The 20662-nt window shown below is 53.0% G+C and overlaps 1 protein-coding gene across 1 annotated transcript in view; it reads right to left on the bottom strand.

Annotated features, from left to right (window-relative positions):
• Nucleotides 1-1326: 1326 nt before the first annotated feature.
• Nucleotides 1327-20662, bottom strand: part of DRG1 (developmentally regulated GTP binding protein 1) — a 39731-nt gene continuing 20395 nt past the window's right edge. Inside the window, exon 9 of the mRNA XM_075320684.1 lies at nucleotides 1327-1545. Coding sequence (XP_075176799.1) covers nucleotides 1446-1545 — 100 coding nt within the window. The 3' untranslated portion in view covers nucleotides 1327-1445. The remainder of the gene's footprint in view (nucleotides 1546-20662) is intronic.

Genomic DNA, 20662 nt, shown 5'->3' with positions numbered 1-20662 from the left:
CCTCAGCCGTCAAGTATGTTTGGTTCCCTTTTCTAAGGCATACTTAAAACTCTCTGAGGACAAAGGCTTGTCCTTTCCGCAACCTAGAATTACCTTCAGATTCCTTCGATTTCAGTAAAGGTCACCCAAAGTCAGAAGATGTATGCCAAGGAGACAGCATAAGGTGAAGCCTGAATCAGATTCAGCCAATAAGAAATAATCAGTTTGCAAGGAATCGACTTTGTGACGCTAGCTGTTCAACAGTAGTAGGAAGATTATCCATCCAACTTCTATCCAGCTTGGGTAGGAACTTCCTTGGACGCGTGGGTATTATCGGTAATAAAGAGGGGTTGCTCTTTAGAATTAAAAGGGTTTCCTCCCAATGAAAAACAAAATCCAATGGTGTGGCACCTAGTTTAAGAATTCATGCAAAAAGAAGCACTTGAAGATGTTCCACCTCAGCAAGAAGGATTGGGCATATATTCCTCCATATTTATAGTTCCAAGACCTGGAAATAAGTGGCATCTGGTGATAGATTTTACTTTCCTAAACAAGTTTCTAGAGAAGAAAAAAAAAATTCAGCATAAGGCAATTCAATCCGTATTAGCAATTCTTCAGAAAGGATATTATAAATCAACCATAGATCTTCAAGATGCATATTTCATTGTTTCAATCCTTCCAGCTCATTGAAAATTTTGTCGCCTAGACATGGTCACCGACGGGTGTCCTTATTAAATCCAGCCTCTGTTGGGATCTGTTTGGTTGAGACGTATGGGAGACATGAAGGCCATCGTTAGAACTTTGGTAATGTTATAGCAGTCCATCAGCAAGCTGTATGTGTGCCAATAGACTGACAGAGGGAGCGATCTTCCTATGTCAGATGCCTTACTGCTGCAGTCACAACTGAAAGCATCATCTGAGTGATTCAAGTACTGGGACAGAAGGCGCTTACCTATGCTTTTCAGCTGGCTCCAGCTGTGGATGTTATAGGCACAACTCCTGTGCCATTATTAAGACCTAACTATATGCCCAATTGCAGTACACTACTTGCAATCAGGGTGTACAGTTAAATCAATTTACAGGAAGGGATTTTTTTTTCTGGTGGTATCCCAGTACATCCATTGGAATGAGGAGCAGTGCAGGCTGAGGCAGTCTATCACGGCTCCTTACAATCTCAAAGTTGTACAGACTAATACAGCACCCACTATATACATTTCTAAGATTCTGATGCCATATGGAGCTTTTTTTATCCTGTTATGGAGAAGGATAGAAAAAAAAAAAAACAACTCAATATAAATATTTGATTCAGGGTTTCTCATATTTCAGTTTCATAGTAAATAACGCTAATAGTGGAGCCAAATTTTATTGATTCTTTGCATAAGAGATATTTACAAATGGATGCAGAAATATGTTGTGGGGATATTCAATATCTTCAGACGTAAAATTTCAATGCAGTCTTGTATGGTTTACTTCTTTACTATTTGAATGACATCTTCATCTTCCATTACATGATCTTTACCAACTTTTTGTGGATTGTGTTTCACCGACGAACCCCAAACCAACGCACTGTGAGGAGGGTAGAGAAAGAAAATCCACAATAAAAGCATCAGTACGGCTCCTTTGCATTTCATGTAGGGCAGCCAACATTTTGAGTGGACCGACTTAACATAGTGACATCCCCTCTACCCATACTTAGTTGTACACCCAAGTTTTGTGTGATGTCATATCATGGTCTCCACCTTCCACAAGTATGGTACACAAGTCAACAATTGGTGCAGTGTGTCAAACCCTATTCTTATGGCTAGGTTTTAAAACGCTCTGAGCAATTAGGAAGATGAGTTTGCAATATGTGGAATGAAGGGAATTTTGTTTACTTACCGTAAATTCCTTTTCTTCGGCGCTCTATTGGGAGACCCAGACGATTGGGTGTATAGCACTGCCTCCGGAGGCCACACAAAGCAATTACACTAAAAAGTGTAAGGCCCCTCCCCTTCTGGCTATACACCCCCAGTGGGATCACTGGCTCACCAGTTTTCTGCTTTGTGCGAAGGAGGTCAGACATCCACGCATAGCTCCACTGTTTGTAGTCAGCAGTAGCTGCTGGCTATATCGGATGGAAGAAAAGAGGGCCCATATGGGGCCCCCAGCATGCTCCCTTCTCACCCGCGGTGGTGCTTGTAAGGTTGAGGTACCTATTGCTGGTACAGAGGCTGGAGCCCACATGCTGTTTTCCTTCCACATCCCCTGGAGGGCTCTGTGGAAGTGGGATCTTGCCGGCCCCCAAGCCCTGGGGCCGGGCTCCATCCACAGACCCAGAGAACCTGCTGGATTTGGAGCGGGAGTGCCGTTCAGGGACAAGGCCCTGCAACTTTCAGGTACTCTGTGTCCCCGGCAGGCACGGACACTCTCAAGGCTTGCTGAGCGTTATAGTGCGCCGGGGACAGTAGCGCTGTGCGCTGGGGTTAGGTCACTGCAGCTTTGCTGAGTGACGTTACATGTTGGGAACTACTGCGCCGACCGCTACTGGAGCGGCGGCGCAGCTGCGACTTGTGGTGCGCCGGGGACTTTGCGCCGACCGCGCTTTTACGGCGGCGGCGCTTCTAACTTTAGCCCCCGGCTTCTGCGGCCTAGCGCCGCTTCGTTCCCGCCCCCACCCTGTCAATCAGGGTAGGGGAGAGACGCTGCTCAATAGGCAGCGCCGAGGGCTGGAGCTTTATTTACATGCTCCAGCCCTCTCACTAGGCACAGTGGGAAGCAGGCTTCCCGCTCTTCGTCTGTATACGCCCAGGGCCCGCCCCCCCTCTCCACAAGGACGCCGGCAGCCATTACACATGCGGTCTGGCTGGGGAAAGGCAGCAGGCTCTGGGAGACCCAGACTAAAGGGATTTCGGCGACCACACACCCGCTCCTAAGCGGGCGGTAAGCTGCACTTTAGTGCTGGCCCCACTTGTGCCTCAGTGTTATATTAGTGTACTTTTTTCTTGGTACCATATATATATATATTTGCACTGTAAGGTCGCTTCTTGGCTGGACGCCCTGTACTGCTCTGAGGAGGCAGCAACATGTCATCCGCAAAACGCAAGGGTGCCAAGGCACAGGCTGTGTACACTGTTTGTACTGCATGTGGGGCTAATCTACCAGCAGGCTCCAACGACTCTCATTGTGTGCAATGTTCAGTCCCAGTGGCACTTCGTCAGCCAGAGCCTATGGTGGTAGTGGCCCAGGCAGAGACGCCTGTGAACCCTGCCCCGGTGACGGGGACAGACTTTGCAGTTTTTGCTGATAAAATGTCTGTGACTATGGCAAAAATCCTGGAGACCTTGCAGTCCAGGCCAGTTGCTCAGGCCATGGACACTGCTGTGTCTATGCTCTCCGGTCCCCCTCAGTTGGAACTAATCCGTACTTCAGGGGGGTCTCAAGCATCACAGGCTGAAGTCTCTGACTCAGATGACAGTCCCAGGCAGCCTAAGCGAGCTCGCTGGGAAAGACCCTCCACGTCTTCACACTGTTCAGGGTCTCAGCGACAAGAGTCTCTCTGTGATGAGACTGAGGACGGTGACCAGGATTCTAATCCTGAGGCCCCTCTCAATCTGGATGCCCCTGATGGTGACGCCATGGTTAATGACCTTATATCGGCAATTAATAGGCTGTTGGATATTTCTCCCCCAGCCCCTTCTGCAGAGGAGGCAGCTGCACAGCAGGAGAAGTTCCATTTCCTATATCCCAAGCGTAAATTAAGTGCTTTTTTGGACCACTCTGATTTCAGAGAATCGATCCAGAAACACGACGCTCATCCAGACAAGCGTTTCTCTAAACGTTCTAAGGATACCCGTTATCCTTTTCCCTCTGAGGTGGCCAAACGCTGGACCCAGTGTCCAAAGGTGGATCCCCCAATTTCCAAGCTTGCGGCTAGATCCATAGTCGCAGTAGAGGATGGCGCTTCACTTAAAGATGCCAACGACAGACAGATGGACCTTTGGTTGAAATCTGTCTATGAATCTATCGGCGCGTCGTTTGCTCCAGCATTCGCGGCCGTGTGGGCACTCCAAGCTATTTCAGCTGGTTTAGCACAGGTGGATGCTTTCATACATCCAGCAGTGCCGCAAGTGGCGTCCCTAACTTCGCAAATGTCTGCGTTTGCGACCTATGCTATCAATGCTGTCCTAGAATCTACGAGCCGTACCGCTATGGCGTCCGCCAATTCTGTGGTTTTGCGCAGAGCCTTGTGGTTAAAGGACTGGAAAGCAGATGCTGGTTCCAAAAAATGCTTAACCAGCTTGCCATTATCTAGAGACAGACTGTTTGGTGAGCCATTGGCTGAAATCATAAAAAACAGTCCAAGGGTAAGGACTCTTCCTTACCACAGCCCAGAGCAAGTAAACCTCAACAGAAAAAGTGGCAGTCGAGGTTTCGGTCCTTTCGAGGCTCGGGCAAGGCCCAATTCTCCTCGTCCAAAAGGACTCAGAAAGAACAAGGGAGCTCAGATTCCTGGCGGGCTCACTCACGCCCCAGGAAAGCAAATGGAGGAACCGCTTCCAAAGCGGCTACCTCATGACTTTCGGCCTCCTCCCTCCGCATCCTCGGTCGGTGGCAGGCTCTCCCGCTTTTGCGACATTTGGCTGTCACAGGTCAAAGACCGGTGGGTAACAGACATTCTGTCTCGCGGGTACAGAATAGAGTTCAGTTCTCGGCCTCCACTTCGGTTCTTCAGAACCTCCCCACACCCCAACCGAGCAGATGCCCTGCTGCAGGCGGTGGACTCTCTAAGAGCAGAAGGAGTCGTGATCCCTGTCCCCCCTCAAGAACGGGGGCGAGGATTTTACTCCAATCTCTTTGTGGTTCCAAAAAAGGACGGCTCCTTCCGTCCTGTTCTGGACCTAAAACTGCTCAACAAGCATGTGAACGCCAGGCGGTTCCGGATGGAATCCCTCCGCTCAGTCATTGCCTCAATGTCTCAAGGAGATTTCCTAGCATCAATAGACATCAAAGATGCTTATCTCCACGTGCCGATTGCTACAGAGCACCAATGCTTTCTACGCTTCGTGATAGGAGACGACCATCTTCAGTTCGTAGCTCTGCCATTTGGTCTGGCGACAGCCCCTCGGGTGTTCACCAAGATCATGGCGGCAGTGGTAGCAGTCTTGCACTCTCATGGACACTCTGTGATCCCTTACTTGGACGATCTACTGGTCAAGGCACCCTCTCAAGAGGCATGCCGACTCAGCCTGAATGTTGCACTGGAGACTCTCCAGGCGTTCGGGTGGATCATCAACTTCCCAAAGTCAAATCTGTCACCGACCCAATCACTAACGTATCTTGGCATGGAGTTTCATACTCTCTCAGCGATAGTGAAGCTTCCGCTGGACAAGCAGCGGTCTCTACAGACTGGGGTGCAGGCTCTCCTTCAAAGTCAGCCGCACTCCTTAAGACGCCTCATGCACTTCCTCGGGAAGATGGTGGCGGCAATAGAGGCGGTTCCGTTTGCGCAGTTTCATCTGCGTCCACTTCAATGGGACATTCTCCGCCAATGGGACGGGAAGTCAACATCCCTGGACAGGAAAGTCTCCCTTTCCCAGACGGCCAAAGACTCTCTGCAGTGGTGGCTTCTTCCCACCTCATTATCACAGGGAAGATCCTTCCTACCACCGTCTTGGGCGGTGGTCACGACAGATGCGAGTCTGTCAGGGTGGGGAGCAGTCTTTCTCCACCACAGGGCTCAGGGTACGTGGTCTCAGCAGGAGTCCACCCTTCAGATCAATGTTCTGGAAATCAGAGCAGTGTATCTTGCCCTACTAGCCTTCCAGCAGTGGCTGGAAGGAAGGCAGATCCGAATTCAGTCGGACAACTCCACAGCGGTGGCATACATCAACCACCAAGGGGGGACACGCAGTCGGCAAGCCTTCCAGGAAGTCCGGCGGATTCTGATGTGGGTGGAAGCCACAGCCTCCACCATATCCGCGGTTCACATCCCCGGCGTAGAAAACTGGGAAGCAGACTTCCTCAGTCGCCAGGGCATGGACGCAAGGGAATGGTCCCTTCACCCAGACGTGTTTCAGGCACGGTCTCGCGATCAAAGAGCGCTGGCGGCAGACGCCCTAGTGCAAGATTGGTCGCAGTTCCGGCTCCCTTATGTGTTTCCACCTCTGGCACTCTTGCCCAGAGTGCTACGCAAGATCAGATCCGATTGCAGCCGCGTCATACTTGTCGCCCCAGACTGGCCGAGGAGGGCGTGGTATCCGGATCTGTGGCAGCTCACGGTCGGCCAACCGTGGGCACTCCCAGACCGACCAGACTTACTGTCCCAAGGGCCGTTTTTCCATCGGAATTCTGCGGCCCTGAACCTGACTGTGTGGCCATTGAGTCCTGGATCCTAACGTCTTCAGGATTGTCCCAAGGGGTCGTTGCCACCATGAGACAGGCTAGGAAGCCCACGTCCGCTAAGATCTACCACAGAACGTGGAGGATATTTTTATCCTGGTGCTCTGCTCAGGGAGTGTCTCCCTGGCCATTTGCATTGCCTACCTTTCTTTCTTTCCTGCAATCTGGGTTAGAAAAAGGTTTGTCGCTCGGCTCCCTTAAAGGTCAGGTCTCGGCGCTATCCGTCTTTTTTCAGAGGCGTTTGGCACGCCTTCCTAAGGTGCGCACGTTCCTACAGGGGGTTTGCCATATCGTACCCCCGTACAAGCGGCCGTTAGATCCATGGGATCTGAACAGGGTACTAGTTGCCCTCCAGAAGCCGCCCTTCGAGCCTCTGAAGGAGGTTTCACTTTCTAGACTATCACAGAAAGTGGCTTTTCTGGTAGCGATCACATCTCTTCGGAGAGTGTCTGAGCTGGCAGCACTATCATCCAAGGCTCCCTTCCTGGTCTTCCACCAGGACAAGGTTGTGCTGTGTCCTATTCAGGAGTTTCTCCCGAAGGTGGTATCCTCTTTTCATCTTAATCAGGATATCTCTTTGCCTTCGTTTTGTCCTCATGCAGTTCATCGGTATGAGAAGGATTTACATTTGTTAGATCTGGTGAGAGCACTCAGAATCTACATTTCCCGCACGGCGCCCTTGCGCCGTTCGGATGCACTCTTTGTCCTTGTCGCTGGTAAGCGCAAAGGGTCGCAGGCTTCTAAAGCCACCCTGGCTCGATGGATCAAAGAACCAATTCTTGAAGCCTACCGTTCTGCTGGGCTTCCGGTTCCATCAGGGCTGAAGGCCCATTCTACCAGAGCCGTGGGTGCATCCTGGGCATTACGACACCAGGCTACGGTTCAACAGGTGTGCCAGGCAGCTACCTGGTCGAGTCTGCACACTTTCACCAAACATTATCAGGTGCATACCTATGCTTCGGCGGACGCCAGCCTAGGTAGAAGAGTCCTGCAGGCGGCAGTTGCCTCCCCGTAGGGGAGGGCTGTCTTGCAGCTCTACATGAGGTATTTCTTTACCCACCCAGGGACAGCTTTTGGACGTCCCAATCGTCTGGGTCTCCCAATAGAGCGCCGAAGAAGAAGGGAATTTTGTTACTTACCGTAAATTCCTTTTCTTCTAGCTCTTATTGGGAGACCCAGCACCCGCCCTGTTGTCCTTCGGGATTGTTGGTTTGTTTGCGGGTACACATGTTGTTCATGTTGAACGGTTTTCAGTTCTCCGATGTTACTCGGAGAGAATTTGTTTAAACCAGTTATTGGCTTTCCTCCTTCTTGCTTTTGCACTAAAACTGGTGAGCCAGTGATCCCACTGGGGGTGTATAGCCAGAAGGGGAGGGGCCTTACACTTTTTAGTGTAATTGCTTTGTGTGGCCTCCGGAGGCAGTGCTATACACCCAATCGTCTGGGTCTCCCAATAAGAGCTAGAAGAAAAGGAATTTACGGTAAGTAACAAAATTCCCTTCTTCTTCTAGCTCCTATTGGGAGACCCAGACAATTGGGTGTATAGCTACTGCCTCCAGAGGCCACACAAAGTATTACACTTTAAAAAGTGTAACCCCTCCCCTCTGCCTATACACCCTCCCGTGCATCTTGGGCCCATCAGTTTTGGTGCCAAAGCAGGAAGGAGGAAACTTATAAATTGGTCTAAGGTAAATTCAATCCGAAGGATGTTCGGAGAACTGAAACCATGAACCAAAAGAACAATTCAACATGAACAACATGTGTACACAAAAGAACAAACAGCCCGAAGGGAACAGGGGCGGGTGCTGGGTCTCCCAATAGGAGCTAGAAGAAAAGGAATTTACGGTAAGTAAACAAAATTCCCTTCTTCTTTGTCGCTCCATTGGGAGACCCAGACAATTGGGACGTCCAAAAGCAGTCCCTGGGTGGGTAAAAGAATACCTCGATAAAAAGAGCTGAAACAACGGCCCCCTCTTACAGGTGGGCAACCGCCGCCTGAAGGACTCGCCTACCTAGGCTGGCATCTGCCGAAGAATAGGCATGCACCTGATAGTGTTTCGTGAAAGTGTGCAGACTCGACCAGGTAGCCGCCTGACACACCTGCTGAGCCGTAGCCTGGTGCCGCAATGCCCAGGACGCACCCACGGCTCTGGTAGAATGGGCTTTCAGCCCTGAAGGAATCGGAAGCCCAGAAGAACGGTAGGCTTCAAAAATCGGTTCCTTGATCCACCGAGCCAAGGTTGACTTGGAAGCCTGCGACCCCTTACGCTGGCCAGCGACAAGGACAAAGAGCGCATCAGAGCGGCGCAGTGGCGCCATACGAGACACGTAGATCCGGAGTGCTCTCACTAGATCTAACAAATGCAAATCCTTTTCACATTGGTGAATTGGATGAGGGCAAAATGAAGGTAAGGAGATATCCTGATTGAGATGAAAAGTGGACACCACCTTAGGGAGAAAATCCGGGACCGGACGCAGAACCACCTTATCCTGGTGAAATACCAGGAAAGGGCCTTTGCAAGACAGCGCTGCAAGCTCTGACACTCTACGGAGTGAAGTAACCGCCACTAGAAATGCCACCTTCTGCGAAAGACGCGATAGAGAGACATCCCGCAGCGGCTCAAAAGGTGGTTTTTGAAGAGCCCGTAGAACCATGTTGAGATCCCAGGGTTCCAGCGGACGCTTGTAAGGTGGGACTATGTGGCAAACTCCCTGCAGGAACGTGCGGACCTGCGGAAGCCTGGCTAGACGCTTTTGAAAAAACACGGAAAGCGCCGAGACTTGACCTTTGAGAGAGCCGAGAGACAAACCCTTGTCCAATCCCGATTGAAGGAAGGAAATAAACCTGGGTAAGGCAAACGGCCAGGGGATGAACCCCCTCTCAGAGCACCAGGCTAAGAAGATCCTCCAAGTTCTGTGATAGATCTTGGCTGACGTTGGTTTCCTGGCCTGTCTCATAGTGGCAATGACGTCTTGAGACAACCCTGAGGACGCTAAGAGCCAGGACTCAATGGCCACACAGTCAGGTTGAGGGCCGCAGAATTCAGATGGAAAAATGGCCCTTGAGATAGCAAGTCTGGTCGGTCTGGGAGCGCCCACGGTTGCCCCAACGTGAGATGCCACAGATCCGGGTACCACGACCGCCTCGGCCAATCTGGAGCGACGAGGATGGCGCGGCGGCAGTCGGACCTGATCTTGCGCAACACTCTTGGCAGCATTGCCAGAGGAGGGAATACATAAGGCAGTTGAAACTGCGACCAATCCTGAACTAAGGCGTCCGCCGCCAGAGCTCTGTGGTCCTGAGACCGTGCCATGAATGCCGGGACCTTGTTGTTGTGCCGAGACGCCATGAGATCGACGTCCGGCGTTCCCCAGTGGCAACAGATCTCTTGAAACACGTCCGGGTGGAGAGACCATTCCCCCGCGTCCATGCCCTGGCGACTGAGGAAGTCTGCTTCCCAGTTTTCTACGCCCGGAATGTGAACCGCGGAGATGGTGGAGGCTGTGGCCTCCGCCCACAGCAGAATCCGCCGGACTTCTTGGAAGGCTTGACGACTGCAAGTGCCGCCCTGGTGGTTGATGTACGCAACCGCCGTGGCGTTGTTCGACTGTATGCGGATCTGCCTGCCCTCGAGCCACCGATGGAACGCCTTGAGGGCTAGATACACTGCCCTTATCTCCAGAACATTGATCTGAAGGGAGGACTCTGTCGGAGTCCAGGTTCCCTGAGCCTTGTGGTGGAGAAAAACCGCTCCCCATCCTGACAGGCTCGCGTCCGTCGTGACCACAGCCCAGGATGGGGGCAGAAAGGATTTTCCTTTCGACAGAGAAGTGGGGAGAAGCCACCACTGAAGCGAGGTCTTGGCTTCCAGAGACAGAGAGACGTTCCTGTCTAAGGACGTCGGCCTCTTGTCCCATTTGCGGAGAATGTCCCATTGGAGAGGACGCAGATGAAATTGCGCAAATGGAACTGCCTCCATTGCTGCCACCATCTTCCCCAGGAAGTGCATGAGGCGCCTCAAGGGGTGCGACTGGGCCCGAAGAAGGGATTGCACCCCTGTCTGCAGCGACCGCTGTTTGTCCAGCGGCAGCTTGACCACCGCTGAGAGAGTATGAAACTCCATCCCGAGGTACGTCAGTGACTGGGTCGGAGACAATTTTGACTTTGGAAAATTGATGATCCACCCGAACCTCTGGAGAGTCTCCAGAGCAACGGTCAGACTGTGTTGACAAGCCACCCGTGAGGGTGCCTTGACTAGGAGATCGTCTAGGTAAGGGATCACCGAGTGGCCCTGAGAGTGTAGGATCGCTACGACGGATGCCATGACCTTGGTGAAGACCCGTGGGGCTGTCGCCAGGCCGAAAGGCAGTGCCACAAACTGAAGGTGTTCGTCCCCGATGGCGAAACGCAGGAAGCGTTGATGCTCTTGAGCGATCGGCACATGGAGATAGGCATCTTTGATGTCGATTGATGCTAGGAAGTCTCCTTGGGACATCGAGGCGATGACAGATCGGAGGGATTCCATGCGAAACCGCCTGGTTGTCACATGTCTGTTGAGCAATTTGAGGTCCAAAACGGGACGGAATGAGCCGTCCTTTTTTGGCACCACGAACAGATTGGAGTAAAAACCGCGACCGCGTTCCTGAAGGGGAACGGGGATCACCACTCCTTCTGTTTTTAGAGTGTCCACCGCCTGAAAAAGCGCAACGGTCCGCTCGGGGGGCGGAGATGTTCTGAAAAAACGAGTCGGAGGACGAGAGCTGAACTCTATCCTGTAACCGTGAGACAGAATGTCTCTCACCCATCGGTCTTGGACATGTGGCCACCAGGCGTCGCAAAAGCGGGAGAGCCTGCCACCGACCGAGGATGCGGTTTGGGGCGGCCGAAAGTCATGAGGAGGCCGCCTTGGAGACGGTGCCTCCGGTGGTCTTTGGAGGACGTGACTTAGACCGCCATGCAGAAGAGTTCCTCTGGCTCTTCTGTGGCCTGTTGGACGAGGAGGGTTGGGATCTGGCTGAGGGCCGAAAGGACCGAAACCTCGCTTGAACTTTCCGTTGCTGAGGTCTGTTTGGTTTGGGTTGGGGTAAGGACGAGTCCTTTCCCTTGGATTGCTTAATAATTTCATCCAATCGCTCGCCAAACAGTCGGTCGCCAGAAAAAGGCAAACCGGTCAAGAACTTTTTGGAAGCAGAGTCTGCCTTCCATTCGCGTAGCCACATGGCTCTGCGTACTGCCACAGAATTGGCGGATGCTACCCCTGTACGGCTAGCCGAGTCCAGGACAGCATTCATGGCGTAGGATGCAAATACTGACGCCTGAGAAGTCAAAGATGTTACTTGTGGCGCAGCGGTACGGGTGACCGCATTAATCTCAGACAGACAAGCTGAGATAGCCTGGAGTGCCCACACTGCTGCAAAGGCTGGGGCAAAAGACGCGCCTATGGCTTCATAGATGGATTTCAGTAGGAGCTCTATCTGCCTGTCCGTGGCATCCTTGAGCGATGCACCGTCAGCCACTGCTACTACGGATCTGGCCGCCAGTCTAGAGACTGGAGGATCCACCTTGGGACACTGAGCCCAACCCTTAACCACGTCAGCGGGGAAGGGGTAACGTGTGTCATTAAGGCGTTTAGTAAATCGCTTGTCCTGGAAAGCCCTGTGCTTCTGGACAGCATCTCTAAAGTTAGAGTGATCAAAGAAAGCACTCCGGGTACGTTTAGGAAACCTAAACTGGTGTTTCTCCTGTTGTGAAGCCGAATCCTCTGTAGGCGGAGTTGGGGGAGACAGATCTAGCACCTGGTTGATGGACGCTATAAGGTCATTTACTATGGCGTCCCCTTCAGGTGTATCCAGATTGAGAGCAACATCAGGGTCAGAGTCCTGAGCTGCGACCTCCGCCTCCTCCTCTAGAGAATCCTCAAGCTGAGACCCCGAACTGCGTGATGAAGTCGGGGAAGATTCTAAGCGAGCCCGCTTAGCTGGTCTGGGACTGCGGTCCGTGCCGGAGTCCTGCACATAATAACTAGAGGCCACACCAGGAACACGCTTAGTCGCAGACCGAGAGGTGCCTGGGGGTGATCCCGCAGTGCCCGGGGCCTGTGTAAGGGCCGGTCTGGACTGCAAAACCTCTAGAAACTTAGCAGACCATTTATCCATAGACTGAGTCATGGAATGAGAAAGCGACTCAGAGTTTGTCGGCTAAAACAGCAAACTCTGTCCCTGCCATCTGGACAGGGGGTGCCGGCAGTTCTACCTGGGCCGAGGGACCCCCTAGTGCCTCAGGCTCCGGCTGAGCGAGTGCCACAGGGGCCGAGCATTGCTCACAGTGAGGGTAGGTGGAACCTGCAGGTAACAGAGCCGCACAAGAGGTACAGGTAGCAAAATAACCCTGTGTCTTGGCCCCCTTGCTCCTTGTGAACGACATGCTGTTGTCTCCCAGGAGCGTGATCACTGAGGGTATATAGCCACAAGTGAACAGTATAGCTGAACCGGAAAAAGTATACCAATATAATGTATCTATATACAGTTCAGCACCCTAGGGGGACCAGCACCGGGTGACCGGTGTGGCTTACCAACCGCTCCAGCGGTGTGTGGCCACCAGATTCCCTGCCTCGGGTCTCCCAGAGCTGCAGCCAGAAGTCCTCCACCGGCAGGATGTGTTAAAACATGGCTGTCGGCGTTCACAGGGGAGGAGGGAGCCGTGGGCGTAACTTACAAAAGTGCGGGAACTGGTGCCCCATAGGGATTAGTGAGGGGGGAGGAGGACAGCAATGTGTGCTCCAGCCCTCACTGTCGGCGTCAGACCGACCGTCCCGCCCTTGCCCCTGACTGGCAGGCCCGGGGGCGGGCGTTTAATGTACTAGGCCGCAAAAGCCGGGGACTAAAGTAAAAACCGCGGCCGGCAAGCAGGCACGGTCGGCGCGGTAGTCCCGGACAAAAAAACAACACTGCAGGCGCTGCAGCGTCTGAGGCCCAGGTGCTCCATGCACCGTCCCAAAGGGGATACAGAGTACCTGTAGTTGCAGGGCCTTGTCCCTGAGGATACTCAGTCTCCTGTCCGGCAGATACCACCAGGGGCTGCGGAGGGAGCCCGGTCCCAGTGCCTGGATGACCGGTTAGGATCCCACTTCACCCAGAGCCCCTAAGGGATGGGGAAGGAAAACGGCATGTGGGCTCCAGCCTCTGTACCCGCAATGGGTACCTCAACCTTAACAACACCGCCGACTCAGTGGGGTGAGAAGGGAGCATGCCGGGGGCCCTCTTTTCTTCCATCTGAAATAGTCAGCAGCTGCTGCTGACTAAAATGTGGAGCATTGTGTGCATGTGTGCCTCCTTCAACACAAAGCAAAAAACTGATGGGCCCGTGATGCACGGGAGGGTGTATAGGCAGAGGGGAGGGGTTACACTTTTTAAAGTGTAATACTTTGTGTGGCCTCCGGAGGCAGTAGCTATACACCCAATTGGCTGGGTCTCCCAATGGAGCGACAAAGAAGAAGGGAATTTTGTTTACTTACCGTAAATTCCTTTTCTTCTAGCTCCTATTGGGAGACCCAGACAATTGGGTGTATAGCTACTGCCTCCGGAGGCCACACAAAGTATTACACTTTAAAAAGTGTAACCCCTCCCCTCTGCCTATACACCCTCCCGTGCATCACGGGCCCATCAGTTTTGGTGCCAAAGCAGGAAGGAGGAAACTTATAAATTGGTCTAAGGTAAATTCAATCCGAAGGATGTTCGGAGAACTGAAACCATGAACCAAAAGAACAATTCAACATGAACAACATGTGTACACAAAAGAACAACAGCCCGAAGGGAACAGGGGCGGGTGCTGGGTCTCCCAATAGGAGCTAGAAGAAAAGGAATTTACGGTAAGTAAACAAAATTCCCTTCTTTTTCGCTCCATTGGGAGACCCAGACAATTGGGATGTCCAAAAGCAATCCCTGGGTGGGTAAAAGAATACCTCGATAAAAAGAGCCGAAAAACGGCCCCCTCTTACAGGTGGGCAACCGCCGCCTGAAGGACTCGCCTACCTAGGCATGCACCTGATAGTGTTTCGTGAAAGTGTTTCGTGAAAGTGTTTCGTGAAAGTGTGCAGACTCGACCAGGTAGCCGCCTGACACACCTGCTGAGCCGTAGCCTGGTGCCGCCATGCCCAGGATGTACCTACGGCTCTGATAGAATGGGCGTTCAGCCCTAAAGGAATCGGAAATCCAGAAGAGCGGTAGGCTTCAAGAATCAGTTCCTTGATCCACCGAGCCAAGGTTGACTTGGAAGCCTGCGACCCCTTACGCTGGCCAGCGACAAGGACAAAGAGGGCATCAGAACGGCGCAGGGGCGCCGTGCGCGAAATGTAGAGCCGGAGTGCTCTCACGAGATCTAACAAGTGCAAATCCTTTTCACATTGGTGAACTGGATGAGGGTCAAAAAGAAGGGAATTTTGTTACTTACCGTAAATTCCTTTTCTTCTAGCTCTTATTGGGAGACCCAGACGATTGGGGTATAGCTACTGCCTCCGGAGGCCACACAAAGCACTACACCAAAAAGTGCAAGGCCCCTCCCCTTCTGGCTATACCCCCCCGTGGTATCACGGGTTCTCCAGTTTTAGTGCCAAAGCAAGAAGGAGGAAAGCCAATAACTGGTTTAAACAAATTAACTCCGAGTAACATCGGAGAACTGAAAAACCGTTCAACATGAACAACATGTGTACCCGCAAACCACAAAAAAATCCCGAAGGACAACAGGGCGGGTGCTGGGTCTCCCAATAAGAGCTAGAAGAAAAGGAATTTACGGTAAGTAACAAAATTCCCTTCTTCAGCGCTCTATTGGGAGACCCAGACGATTGGGACGTCCAAAAGCTGTCCCTGGGTGGGTAAAGAAATACCTCATGTTAGAGCTGCAAAACAGCCCTCCCCTACGGGGGTGTCACTGCCGCCTGCAGGACTCTTCTACCTAAGCTGGCATCCGCCGAAGCATAGGTATGCACCTGATAATGCTTGGTGAAAGTGTGCAGACTCGACCAGGTAGCTGCCTGGCACACTTGTTGAGCCGAAGCCTGGTGTCGTAATGCCCAGGACGCACCCACGGCTCTGGTTGAGTGGGCTTTTAGCCCTGAAGGAACCGGAAGCCCCGCAGAACGGTAGGCCTCTAGAATTGGTTCTTTGATCCATCGAGCCAGGGTGGCTTTAGAAGCCTGCAACCCCTTGCGCGGACCAGCGACAAGGACAAAAAGTGCATCGGAACGGCGCATGGGCGCCGTGCGGGAAATGTAGATTCTGAGTGCTCTCACCAGATCCAGCAAACGTAAGTCCTTTTCATACCGGTGAACCGGATGAGGACAAAAGGAAGGCAAGGATATATCCTGATTAAGATGAAACGAGGAGACGACCTTAGGGAGAAACTCCGGAATGGGGCGCAGCACTACCTTGTCCTGGTGGAACACCAGGAAGGGAGCCTTGGATGACAGAGCTGCCAGCTCCGACACTCGCCGAAGCGATGTGATCGCAACAAGAAACGCCACTTTCTGTGACAGGCGAGAAAAGGAAACTTCCTTCAGAGGCTCGAAAGGCGGCTTCTGGAGAGCAACTAGTACCCTGTTCAGATCCCATGGATCTAACGGCCGCCTGTACGGGGGCACAATATGACAGACCCCCTGCAGGAACGTGCGCACCTTAGGAAGACGTGCTAGACGCTTCTGAAAAAACACGGATATTGCCGATACTTGCCCTTTAAGGGAGCTGAGCGACAAGCCCTTTTCTAACCCCGATTGCAGGAAAGAAAGAAAAGTGGGCAATGCAAATGGCCAGGGAGACACTCCCTGAGCGGAACACCAGGATAAGAAAATCTTCCACGTTCTGTGGTAGATCTTAGCAGAAGTCGACTTTCTAGCCTGTCTCATTGTGGCTACAACTCCTTGGGATAATCCTGCAGACGCTAGGATCCAGGACTCAATGGCCACACAGTCAGGTTCAGGGCCGCAGAATTCTGATGGAAAAACGGCCCTTGGGACAGTAAGTCTGGTCTGTCTGGAAGTGACCACGGTCGGCCGACCGTGAGATGCCACAGATCCGGATACCACGATCTCCTCGGCCAGTCTGGGGCGACGAGTATGACGCGGCTGCAATCGGATCTGATCTTGCGTAAGACTCTGGGCAAGAGTGCCAGAGGCGGGAATACGTATGGGAGCCGGAACTGCGACCAATCTTGTACTAAGGCGTCTGCCGCCAGAGCTCTTTGATCGCGCGACCTCGCCATAAATGCCGGGACCTTGTTGTTGTGCCGGGACGCCATTAGGTCGACGTCCGGCACTCCCCAGCGGCGACAGATTTCCTGAAACGCGTCCGGGTGAAGGGACCATTCCCCTGCGTCCATGCCCTGGCGACTGAGGAAGTCTGCTTCCCAGTTTTCGACGCCTGGGATGTGAACCGCGGATATGGTGGATGCTGTGTCTTCCACCCACATTAGAATGCGCCGGACTTCTTGGAAGGCTTGCCGACTGCGCGTCCCTCCTTGGTGGTTGATGTATGCCACCGCTGTGGAGTTGTCCGACTGGATTCGGATCTGCTTTCCTTCCAGCCACTGTTGGAAGGCTAGTAGGGCAAGATACACTGCCCTGATTTCCAGAACATTGATCTGAAGGGTGGACTCCTGCGGAGTCCACGTTCCCTGAGTCCTGTGGTGGAGAAAAACTGCTCCCCACCCTGACAGACTCGCATCTGTCGTGACCACTGCCCAGGATGGGGGCAGGAAGGATCTTCCCTGAGACAATGAGGTGGGAAGGAGCCACCATTGTAGAGAGTCCTTGGCCGTCTGGGAAAGGGAGACTTTCCTGTCTAGTGACGTTGACTTTCCGTCCCATTGGCGGAGAATGTCCCATTGAAGTGGGCGCAGATGAAACTGCGCAAATGGAACTGCTTCCATGGCTGCCACCATCTTCCCTAGGAAGTGCATGAGGCGCCGCAAGGGGTGCGACTGACCCTGAAGGAGAGATTGCACCCCTGTTTGTAGTGATCGCTGTTTGTTCAGCGGAAGCTTCACTATCGCTGCTAGAGTATGGAACTCCATGCCAAGATACGTGAGTGATTGGGTCGGTGACAGGATCGACTTTGGAAAGTTGATGATCCATCCGAAAGACTGTAGAGTCTCCAGCGTAGCATTCAGGCTGAGTTGGCATGTCTCTTGAGAGGGTGCCTTGACCAGTAGATCGTCTAGGTAAGGGATCACCGAGTGTCCCTGAGAGTGCAAGACTGCTACCACTGCCGCCATGACCTTGGTGAAGACCCGTGGGGCTGTCGCCAGACCGAATGGCAGAGCTACGAACTGAAGATGGTCGTCTCCTATCACAAAACGTAGAAAACGTTGATGTTCTGTAGCAATTGGCACGTGGAGATAAGCATCTTTGATGTCTATTGAGGCAAGGAAGTCTCCTCGAGACATTGAGGCAATGACAGATCGTAGGGTTTCCATCCGGAACCGCCTGGCGTGCACATGTTTGTTGAGCAGTTTTAGGTCCAGAACAGGACGGAATGAGCCGTCCTTTTTTGGAACCACAAAGAGATTGGAGTAAAACCCTCGACCCTGTTCCTGAGGAGGGACAGGGATCACTACTCCTTCCGCTCTTAGGGAGTCCACCGCCTGCCGCAGAGCATCTGCTCGGTCTGGATGTGGGGAGGTTCTGAAGAATCGGGCTGGAGGACGAGAACTGAACTCGATTCTGTACCCGCGAGACAAAATGTCTGTCACCCACCGGTCCTTGACCTGTGACAGCCAAATGCCTGCCCCCGACCGGAGATTCGGCGGGAGGGGGCTGGAAGTCATGAGGTAGCCGCTTTGGAAGCGGTTCCTCCATTTGCTTTCTTGGGGCGTGCGTGAGCCCGCCAGGAATCTGAGTTTCTTTGCGTCCTCTGAGACCCTTTGGACGAGGTAAATGGTGTCTTGCCCGAACCTCGAAAGGACTGAAACCTCTGCTGCCACTTTTTCTGCTGAGGTTTGCTTGTTCTGGGCTGGGGTAAAGAAGAGTCTTTACCCTTGGACTGCTTAATGATGTCAGCCAATGGCTCGCCAAACAGTCTATCTCTAGATAAAGGCAAGCTGGTTAAACATTTTTTGGAACCAGCATCTGCCTTCCAGTCCCTTAACCACAAGGCTCTGCGCAAAACTACCGAATTGGCGGACGCCATTGAGGTGCGGCTGGTAGATTCTAGGACCGCATTGATAGCGTAAGACGCAAACGCAGACATCTGCGAGGTAAGGGACGCCACTTGTGGCACTGCTGGATGTATGATAGCATCCACTTTTGCTAAACCAGCTGAAATAGCCTGGAGAGCCCATACGGCTGCGAATGCCGGAGCAAACGACGCGCCGATAGCTTCATAGACAGATTTTAACCAAAGGTCCATCTGTCTGTCATTGGCATCTTTAAGTGAAGCGCCATCCTCCACTGCAACTATGGATCTAGCTGCAAGTTTGGAAATCGGGGGGTCTACCTTTGGACACTGGGTCCAGCGCTTGACCACATCAGGGGGGAAAGGATAACGTGTATCCCTAGAACGTTTAGAGAAACGTCTTTCTGGGTGAGCGTCGTGTTTCTGGATTGATTCTCTGAAGTCAGAGTGATCCAACAAAGCACTCAATTTACGCTTGGGATAGAGGAAACGAAACTTCTCCTGCTCTGCAGCTGCCTCTTCTGCTGAAGGGGCTGGGGGAGAAATATCTAACAGCCTATTGATGGCTGAGATGAGGTCGTTTACCATGGCGTCCCCATCAGGGGTATCCAGGTTGAGAGGGGTTCCAGGAGTGGATTCCTGATCACTCTCTTCAGACACCTCACAGGGAGACTGAATGCGCTGAGACCCTGAGCAGTGTGATGACGTTGAGGGTCTTTCCCAGCGAGCTCGCTTAGGGTGGCTGGGGCTATCATCTGAGTCATAATCCTCAGCTTATGAAGCCGGGGACCCCCTTGTAGTCTGGATTGGATCCAGCTGAGGGGGGCCAGAGGACAGAGACCTCGCCGAGTCCAAAGACTGAGCCCCAGACATGGATTGCAAAGTTTCAAGGATTTTTGTCATAGTCACAGACATTCTATCAGCAAAAACTGCAAAGTCTGTCCCTGGCGCCGGGGCAGAACTTACAAGCGTCTCAGCCTGGGTCACTACCTCTCCGGACTCCGGCTGGCGAAGCAGCACCGGATCGGAGCATTGCACACAATGGGGGTCATCGGAGCCTGCTGGTAGAGCAGCCCCACATGCAGCACACGCAGTGTACACAGCCCTAGCCTTGGCAGCCTTGCGTTTTGTGGATGACATGTTGCTGCTTCCTCAGAGCGATCTGGGTATCCAGCCAGGAAGCGACCTCACAGTGCAAGAAATAAATAAATATATATATCTGGTGACACAGTACACCAATACACACTGAGGCACTAGAGGGGCCAGCTGAAATGCCGCTTACCGCCCGCTTAAGAGCGGGTGTGTGGTCGCCAAAAGCCCCCTAGTCCAGGTCTCCCAGAGCCTTGCGTCCTTCCTCCAGCCAGACTGCATGTAATGGCTGCCGGCGTCCTGGGAGAGGAGGGGGGGCGGGCCCTGGGCGTTCCTGGCTAAGAGCGGGAAGCCTGCTTCCCTCTGTGCCTAGTGAGAGGGCTGGAGCATGTAAATCAGGCTCCAGCCCTCGTCGCTGCTGCGAAACAGCGTCTCTCCCCTACCCTGATTGACAGGGTGGGGGCGGGAACGAAGCGGAGCTAGGCCGCAAAAAGCCGGGGACTAAAGTTATAAACGCCGCCGCCGTAAAAGCGCGGTCGGCGTGTCCCCGGCGCACCACAAGTCACAGCAGCGCCGCCCGATCCAGTGGGGGTCGGCGCTGCGTTCCCACAACACAAAGTCCCCCAGTAAACTGTAGGAACACTAACTCCAACGTTACGGTCCCCGGCGCACTACAACACCCAGCCAGCCCGGAGTGTGTCTGTGCCTGCCGGGGACACAGAGTACCTGTATGATGCAGGGCCTTGTCCCTGATTGTACTCCTGCTCCATATCCATCAGGTTCAACTGGGTCTGTGGATGGAGCCCGGCGTCAGAGCTTAGAAGCCGGCAGGATCCCACTTCCACAGAGCCCTACAAGGGGATGTGGAAGGAAAGCAGCATGTGGGGCTCCAGCCTCTGTACCAGCAATAGGTACCTCAACCGTACAACACCATCCACGGGTGAGACGGGAGCATGCTGGGGGCCCTATATGGGCCCTCTTTTCTTCCATCCGAAATAGTCAGCAGCTACTGCTGACTAAAATCTGTGGAGCTATGTATGGATGTCTGACCTCC

This window comes from Anomaloglossus baeobatrachus, chromosome 1 (assembly GCF_048569485.1).
Source record: "Anomaloglossus baeobatrachus isolate aAnoBae1 chromosome 1, aAnoBae1.hap1, whole genome shotgun sequence".
NCBI lineage: Eukaryota > Metazoa > Chordata > Amphibia > Anura > Aromobatidae > Anomaloglossus > Anomaloglossus baeobatrachus.
Note: the sequence above shows the minus strand (reverse complement) of the source record. Positions and strands in the feature narration are given on the sequence as shown.